The 8,739-nt window shown below is 54.4% G+C and overlaps 1 protein-coding gene across 1 annotated transcript in view; it reads left to right on the top strand.

Annotated features, from left to right (window-relative positions):
- The window catches only part of AKT1 (AKT serine/threonine kinase 1), a 20,524-nt gene extending 16,331 nt beyond the window's left edge, over positions 1-4,193 (top strand). Inside the window, 4 exon segments of the mRNA XM_021711071.1 lie at positions 614-1,038; positions 1,321-1,408; positions 2,867-2,969; positions 3,197-4,193. Of these exon segments, the coding sequence (XP_021566746.1) occupies positions 614-1,038; positions 1,321-1,408; positions 2,867-2,969; positions 3,197-3,276 (696 nt within the window). The 3' untranslated portion in view covers positions 3,277-4,193.
- Positions 4,194-8,739: the final 4,546 nt, after the last annotated feature.

The raw sequence follows: 8,739 nt of genomic DNA, 5'->3' as shown, positions 1-8,739 counted from the left end.
CAAGGATGGGCACATCAAGATCACAGACTTCGGGCTGTGCAAGGAGGGGATCAAGGATGGCGCCACCATGAAGACCTTCTGTGGCACGCCTGAGTACCTGGCCCCCGAGGTGCACACCTGTGTCACACGCGCCTCTGCGTCCTCGTCCCCATCACAAGCACACCACAACATGTCCCCACCTCCTATCCCGAGCACCCCCACTTCTGTGTCCCAAGCATGACACACCATGTCCCCATCTCCCCATCCTGAGCACTCCACACTGTGTCCCCACCTCCATGTCCCGAGAACGCCACCATGTCCCCACCTCCTATCCTGAGCACTCCACACCATGTCCTGTCTCCGTGTCCTGAGCACACCCCACCGTGTCTCCACCTGTGCGTTCCGAGAATGCCACATCGTGTCCCTAGCATACCACACTGCATCCCCACTTCCTGTCCTGAGCACGCCACACCACGTCCCCACCTCTGTGTCCTGAGCACACCACACCGTGTCCCCATTCTGTGTCACAAGCACGTCCTGCCATGTCCCTGTCTCTGTGTCCCGAACCTGCCACACCATGTCCCCATCTCCATGTCCGGAGCACGCCACTCTGTGCCTGGCTCCATGTTCTGAGCATGCCACACTCTTGTGCCGTCTCCACGCTGAGCCCTGCACACACTGTGATGCCATGTTCCCCAGGGTCGCAGGCAAGCTATGGCACCATGTCCCCCTGATGTCCTGAGCACACTGTGACACTGAGTCCCCCCCATGCCCCGGGCACGCCACGTCTTCCCACGTCCCAGGCATGCTGACGCCATGTCCTGCCTGCCTGCTGCCTGCCCAGGTGCTGGAGGACAACGACTATGGCCGGGCAGTGGACTGGTGGGGGCTGGGCGTGGTCATGTACGAGATGCTGTGCGGCCGCCTGCCCTTCTACAACCAGGACCACGAGAAGCTCTTCGAGCTCATCCTCATGGAAGAGATCCGCTTCCCACGCACACTCGGCCCTGAGGCCAAGTCTTTGCTCTCTGGACTGCTCAAGAAGGACCCCAAGCAGAGGTGAGGGCATCCTGCCAGCCTCTGCGCCGTGCCTGTGTCTCCTGGGCCATGCAGGGGCCAGCCTTGCTGTCCATGATGGGGCCTGTCCCCATAGCCCCACAGCGAGCGGGTCTGGGTGAGGCCAGGTTGGCCTCCGGGCTGCTGGGAGGCCCGCCCTGTGCTGGCCCTGGCAGCCCCCACCCCCACCAATGACCCCAGACTCTTGTGTCACAGCAGGGAGGTGGGCGGGGCACTGGCCCCGGCAGGTGGCTGCCCTGTTACTGTCCCTCCTTCCCTGCCCAGGCTTGGCGGGGGCCCTGAGGACGCCAAGGAGATCATGCAGCACCGCTTCTTCTCCGGCATCGTGTGGCAGGACGTGTACGAGAAGAAGGTGCAGTGCCCACACACGCCACCCCTCCTGCCTGTGCTCACACGCAGTCATGACCAGCCATGCTCATGTGCACCCCAGACTCGCACAGCTGGGCTCGCACCTGAACACTGAAGCCCATGCCACCCTTGGCCCATGCCCCTTGCCGTGCCCCCTCCTGGCACCCAGTGGTTCTGGCTCCCTGGGTTCCTCCTGGAAGCGGTCCCGGGTCCTCCCGTGGTCCTCCTCTCCCAGAGGTGCCATGCGAGCCTTCCCACTGCCCCACGCTATACAGAGCCAGTCCCGGGCCCTTCTGACACTGCTTGGTGAGAGCTGGGGGGATGGAGTAGGGGTGTTGCCCCTTGCTCTCCACCAGTTCCTCCTGTTGTCTGACCTCAACCCCTCCTGCTGCAAGGAGAACCCAGCCTTGTTTGGGTGGGCAGGGACCAGGGAGAGCACCTGCTTTTCTAACACATGTGGGAGGCCCCTCTGAAGGGTGGCAGCTCTTTCCTGCACAAGTCCCTATCATGGGGTGCTCACACTATTCTTCTTCTTCTGAGGATCCCAGGAGCCCCAGGCTTTAAACCAGGGTGAAGGGGTCTGCCAGTAGGCTCAGAAGGCTGCACCTCGAGGTGTCGGGTGCCCTGCCACCAAGGGTGCTTCTGCTCAGTTCCCAGCCCACCCTTCCCCTGAATGCCTGTTCCAGGCCACATGTGGCTGGGCAGCCCTGGGACCCAGCTTGGCCTCTGTCCTGCCTTCAACACAAGGCACCCTGGCCCTGGTCCCATCCTGCCCTGAGGCCAGCCACCTTCCACCCCTGCTCTCTGAGGGTGCGGGGGGCTTGGGCAGTGCTTGACCTCTGCCCAGCCTTGACCAGAGACCTTACTAATTCACAAGGGATCGCACTGGTGCCAGGCCAGACTCTGGGGTGGTGTTGAGGGGGCTCCTTGCCTGGGGAACATGAGAGCTGTCCAGCAGCTCCTCACCTGTGCATGCCACTTTACAGTGACCCTTGGGCCTGGATCTTGGGAGGCCTCTGCCCAGACTCCACCAAGCTGCACAGTTGTGTGGTCCTTGAGTCACAGAGGTGGTAGGGTGGGCACACCCTGCACACTTGTCCCATGGGCTCTCTCTTTATCCTCCCCCTCTCAATTTACAACCCCCCCCCCCAAACAGTGAGAAGGACAAGAAAACCAGAAAGAAGTAGAAAAAGTGGACCTGTCCCCTCTGCCTAGAGGCAGGGAGGGTCGCACAGAGCTGGGCTGCATTACTCCCATCACCTGCAGGGACTGCTGTGAGCCCAGCTGGGCATTGGCTGATGGGGGTGCTGATGCTTGTCCATTCCTGGACACCCTCCCTCTCAGCGCCTGTGGGGGCTGGTGGCCGGTCCCTTACTGGACATCGGTGCCTCCTGGACAGTCCATAGGGGCTCGGTGCACTGGAAGCGGGCAAGGCCTGTGACCCGCCCGTTTCTGCCCCCAGCTCAGCCCGCCCTTCAAGCCCCAGGTCACGTCAGAGACCGACACGAGGTATTTTGACGAGGAGTTCACAGCCCAGATGATCACCATCACCCCACCAGACCAAGGTGAGGCACCCTCCCCCAACTTGCTGCTGCCTCACAAGGAGGCCTGCCCTGCTCCTTGGGCTTCAGAGGCTAATTTTCAGAAAGATCCCTTTCCAGCGGTCTGGGCGGGAGGCAGTTATGAGGGCTGAGGACCGGCGTGGGGGCCCTGCCTCAGTTTCCCAGGTGCCTCGCGCGGGCTGGGGCTTGAGGGCGGGGCAGCACCGGGTCTGAGTGGCCTCCACCCACAGACGACAACATGGAGTGTGTGGACAGCGAGCGGAGACCCCACTTCCCCCAGTTCTCCTACTCGGCCAGCGGCACGGCCTGAATGGGCCAGCCGGGCAGAGGCACTGCGGCCGCTGGGTGGTGCTGGATGACAGCCCACTGGCAGGAGGCGGCCTCCCACAGAGGGTCCCACGGAGGATCTTCCCGAATGGGTGTTCTCGGGGGCGTTTGCGAGGACCATGCCAGCCATCCTCCTGAGCACGGAAAGACGCCTCATGCGGTGGTGACCTGCCCACCAGCTGGGTGAGGGACATCGTCCTGCAGGCTTTCTTAATTTATTTCATCCAGTTCTCCAGACATGGCCTGGGCCCTCAGAACACTTAGGTCCATCTAGGAAAATGTCAAGGACTTCCGCGGCCATTGCAATGTGGGGTCCGGGTCTGCGGGTCCTGCTGCTGTCCCCTCCCCGCCAGCCCGTCTCACCAGCCACCCTCTGGCTGTCACCCATCTCTGGGGCTCAGGCCTCAGTCCAGCCCGGTGGCACCAGAAGCAACCTCATAGTGGGGTGCTGGCCGACACCCTCTCCCAGTGGGTGGGGCACTCGGCAGCCCCTCAGCACTACGGCAGTGCCAGGGTTTGCCCAATAGGACAGAGGAACAAGGTTTAAATTTGTTGCTGTGTATTATGTTGTTCAAATGCATTTGGGGGTTTTTAATGTTCTGACAGGAAAGTCCCCCTCCCCTCTTGTGTCACGGTTCTTGGTGACCGTCCCACTGAGCACCACCCCTCGGATGACTCTGCCATAGCACTTGTCCTTTTAGACGCTTCACTTTTCGCTGTAGCCTCCCAGGCCCCACCCTGCACCCTGGCGGGGGAGCTGCCACCGGCCCCTCCGCCCCACCTGGGACCTGCTGCCGCTGCTGCACCATGGTGTTTTTTTACAACATTCAACTTTAGTATTTTTACTATTATAATATGAAACTTTCCCTCCAAATTCTTCAATAAAAATTGCTTTTCAAATTCGCGGCTCATGTTGCTGGGAGGGAGTGTGGGGCCAGTCCTAGAGCACCTGCCCAGCCAGGCTCTCACCCTGGGTGCTGCTGCCCCAGGCGGGTGTGGGGAAGGGTGTGGCCGGGGTCTGCAGATGCCTGCTGGCCTGTGCCCAGGGCCAGCCTCCAAGGGCAGATGTTCCTCCCAGCTCCAGCAGGATGGGCCTGAGGGGAGGTGGGGTGCCCTGGTCGGCCTGTCCCTTTGGGATCTACCCTCTTCCCTGACCCCGCTGGTGTCAGTGGCCATCTGCCCTGGCCCCAGCTGCTGTCCCCTAGGCAGAAGAGTGAACGAGACCCTGATACAAGACCACCAGGTCTGGACGACAGCGAGGCCCAAGACCCCAGAGACCCTCAGAGAGCGGCCTGCTGAGGTCACACAGCAAGTCTGGGAGCCAGGGAGAGGGATAGGCCAACCCCACCAGGATCCAGCTCTGAGGCTGAATGGCCCTAGGACATGCTGCTGCCGCCACCTGGTGGACGCCGTTAGGGACTGCTTGGCCAGGAGCAGGGAGCTGCCCAGGAACCACCATGGTGCCAGGCGCCCAGCGCAGAGCAGCCAAGCAGGGGGGTGGGAGCCGTGTCATAGCCTCAGCCTCTTCCCTCAAGTGGACTCGATGCCCCACAGTGAGGACAGTTACAGACCCGGCTCCTGGCCCCCTTCCAAGGCATTCCAGGGCGCGAGGCTGTCCCCACTGTTCCTGGAGGGGATGCCCGTGGGAGCACAGGGTGGGCACAGAAGTCTGTCTGGGAGCCACAAGGAGTAGCCCTGAGTCGTCCCTGGGGGGTTCCTTGTTGCTAGGTTCTAACAGGCTGTGAAGATGACAGCTTTTCTGGAAAACAGACCCAAGCGTCATAGACCAAATGGTGCTTTGACGGGGAGAGGCATCTGGATTTCAGATCCATGAAACAAGCATTGTAGAAACCAGAAAACACAGCAACGCCTAACCAGGATCCTCCAACTTTGAGCCAAGTATCACTGAAAGGGACCAATGTGGTAGGGAAACGGAGATGCTCTCAAAGTCAGGACAGGCAGTGTCTCCAGATGGCCAGGCCCAGGGGTGTGGGCTGCTCCTTTCCGCAGGACCCCTTTGGCAATGGGGGATGCCTAGGGGACATGTTTATAGTCCAGTGGTGGCAGCTTCAAAGTCATGAGCACTAACACCAACATAGCCTTCCATGGTGTCCTCCTCACAGGCAGGGCGGGCGAGGGCCCTAAGCATGGAGACCCTCTGGGACCACCCTGACCTTCTGGGCTGCCTCGGTGGACCATCTGCAGCGGAGGCAGTGCCCCCAGGGTGGTGTCAGTGGGGGCGGGATGTGCAGGAAGGAGACTCCATGGGAGGCAGTACCCTAGCACCCTTGCAAAGGGCAATCCCGTCCTGGCCAGCGGGGCCAGAGCAGACACGGAGGGATGGGGCTCTGTAGCCTCGCTGAGGCCAACCAGGGAAGTTGCAGTAGTACTCTACCCATAGGAGGACACCCTCCTTCCTGTGTCTGATGTACCCACATCCTGCTCTTTTCAGCACAAGGCGGCCTGGAGGGGACAGGAGGGTAATAAGAGAAGTGACTTTAGTCTTAGACTTCCTACGTGTATGCAGGTGTGGGGAATAAGGCGGCAGTGCCGGACTGGGAGCCTCATGTTTAGACGAGGCCCTGAGGAGCTGTTGAAGGCAGGGCTGCTACTGGGCTCAAGATGGCATCGAGGCTAGGTCAGCCCTCCCGGGAATGTCTGCACGAAGGCAGAGTATATCATTCAATGGATATTTATTTCATCCTTTTGCTTCTAACTTGTGTTTTTGAACTTAGAGTGAATTTCTTGTAGACAGCATAAAGTTGGGTCTTGGTTTTTGTTTATTGAGACAAGTTCTCTCTCTGTTGCCCAGACTGGGGTGCAGTATCATGATCTTGGTTCACTGTAGCGTCGAACTCCTGGGCTTAGGCAATCCTTCTATCTCAGCCTCCTGAGTAATTGAGACTACAGGAATATGCCATCATGCCTGACTAATTTATTATTACTTTTTTTGTCGAGACAAAATATTGCTATGTTTCCCAGGCTGATCTCAAATTCTTGAGCTCAAGCAATTCTCCTGCTTTGGCCTCCCAAAGTGCTGGGATTACAGGTGTCAGCCACTGCACCCAGCCTGTAGCAATCTTTTAAAAATCTGATAATCCCTGCCTTTTAATTAAGGTGTTTAGAGCATTTACATATAATATGACTACTGGTAAGGTTGGGCTTAAATATGCCATCTTGTTATTTTTCTGTATGTTCCATTAGTTCTTTGTTCCCCTTTCCTTTTCCTACTTTATGTTGGATTAAACAACTATTTAAAAATCATTTCTCTTTTATTGGCTTATTTATGTGGATTTCACCAGTTTTCCCACTAATTTTCTTTTTTTATTCCAGGATATGAATCTGATCCAGAATACCATGTTGCATTTAGAATAAATATCTTTGAAATAAATGAATGCAGCTCCCAGTCTAGCTGGTTTAGGATTTACTGTATATTCCTTTATCTATTAGTCTACCTTCAAGTGATATTATAGCACTTCAAGCACAGTAGATAAGAACCTTGAGACAGGAAACTTTCACTTCCCCCTCCCAGCCTTAGTGCTTTGTCATAAATTTTTATTTCAATTATGTCATAAGTTTCTAGATATACTGTTATTTTTACTTTGAATGGTTGTCTTCTTATAAAAATGATATTTTTATTGTGGTAAAATATACATACATTTTACCATTTTGACAATTTTTAAGTTAGTGGCATTCAGTATATTCACACTATCCTGCAACTATCCCCATCTCTAGGACTTTTTCATCTTCCCAAAGTGAAACTGTCCCCACTAAGCAGTAACTCCTCCTCCCTCTAAACTCCTAGCCTGTAGCACTGACAATTCTGCTTTCTGTCTCTGTGAATTTGACTACTCTCGGGACGTCATCTGAGTGGGATCACGCAGTGTCTTTCTGTGGCTGGCTATTTCACCAGCATAATGTCTTGAACGTTTGTTCCTGTTGCCAGAATTCTTCTTTTTAAGGCTGATGGATCCTCCATTCACTGTATGCATGGACTACATTCTGTGTAGCTATTCACCCCTTGTTGGACTTCTGACTGCTGGGAATAATACTGCTCTGAACTTGGTGCACAAATACCTGTTCAAGTCCCTGCTGTTAATTATTTTGCACATATACCCAGAAGTAGAATTGGTGGATCAAATGGTAATTCTATCCTGTTTTTTGAGGAACTTTCTCGTGTTTTCCACACTAGCTACATTTTACAGTCCCACCAGCAATGTTCTATATCCTCACCAACACTTGCTTTCTGTTTTTTAAAAACAACAGCTATCCTAATGGGTGTGAACTCTATCTCACTGTGGTTTTGTTTGCATTTTCCTAACAATTAGTGATGTTGAGCATCTTTTCATGTGCTTGTTGGTCACTGGTGTGTCTTCTTTGGAGAAAAGTCTATTAAAGTCTTTTGTCCATTTTTCAATTGGGTTGTTTTTATGGCTGAGCTTTAGGGTTCTTTATATATAGATGACCCCCAACTTAATGATGGTTCAGTGTCCAATTTTTCAACTTTAAGATGGCATGAAAGTGATATGTGTTCAGTACACTCCTTGACTCATGATATTTTCAGCTAACAATAGGTTTAACTGGGTGTGACCCATCTGAAGTTGAGGAGCATCTGTACAGTCAATTGTGTGTCTGTATATAAGGGGGTGCCCCCAAAACCCCAGAATTTTTTATAAAAAATTGTGTATTTATTCTTGCATGTTTAAACTTCAGTCACCTCCAAAGAACTCTCCATTTGATGCAATACACCTATCAAGAGACTTTTTCTACTGCTCAAAACAGTTTTTGAACTCATCAATTTTGATGCCTTTTAGTGCTTCTGATGTTTTTTGTTTCTCTTCCATAATGGCAAAACTTTTCCCTTTGAGGACTCTTTTCATCTGGGAAACAAAAAAATGTCGCTCAGGGTAAGATCAGGTGAATAGGGAGGGTGGGGTGCAGGGGTTATGCTGTTTTTGATCAAAAGTTGCTAAGCACTCAGTGCAGTGTGGTCAGGTGTACTCCTAAATCATGAAATGGGCAAATGCACTGAAAGAATCTCCCCCAAAATTCCCTAAAGCTGAACACAGCCTCTCACAATGCTAGCTGGCACACTGATGCCAATGGGTTCCTAGAACACCTATCTAGCAAGGGAAGTCTGTATTACAAGGGGCCCCCCCTCCAAAAGATAATTCTGGGATTTGGGAGTTCCCCCTTGTGTGTGTGTACATACATGTATATATATGGGGGGGAGAGGGAGAGAGAGAGGGCGAGTCTTGCTATGTTGTCCCCACTGGCCTTGAATTCTTGGGCTCAAATGATCCTCCTGCTTCCGCCTCTTGAGGAGCTAAGACCTCAAGGATGCACCGCTGTACCTGTGAGGTTTTAAAAATGAGGAAAAGGGCCGGGCTCGGTGGCTCAGCCTGTAATCCCACGCCTTGGGAGGCTGAGGTGAGTGGATTGCCTG

The sequence above is a fragment of the Carlito syrichta genome, unplaced genomic scaffold (genome assembly GCF_000164805.1).
Source record: "Carlito syrichta isolate Samal-C Ts95f unplaced genomic scaffold, Tarsius_syrichta-2.0.1 Scaffold301850, whole genome shotgun sequence".
In the NCBI taxonomy this organism is placed as follows: Eukaryota; Metazoa; Chordata; class Mammalia; order Primates; family Tarsiidae; genus Carlito; species Carlito syrichta.
The sequence above is the reverse complement of the archived record's forward strand: the minus strand, read 5'-3'. Positions and strand labels throughout refer to the sequence as shown.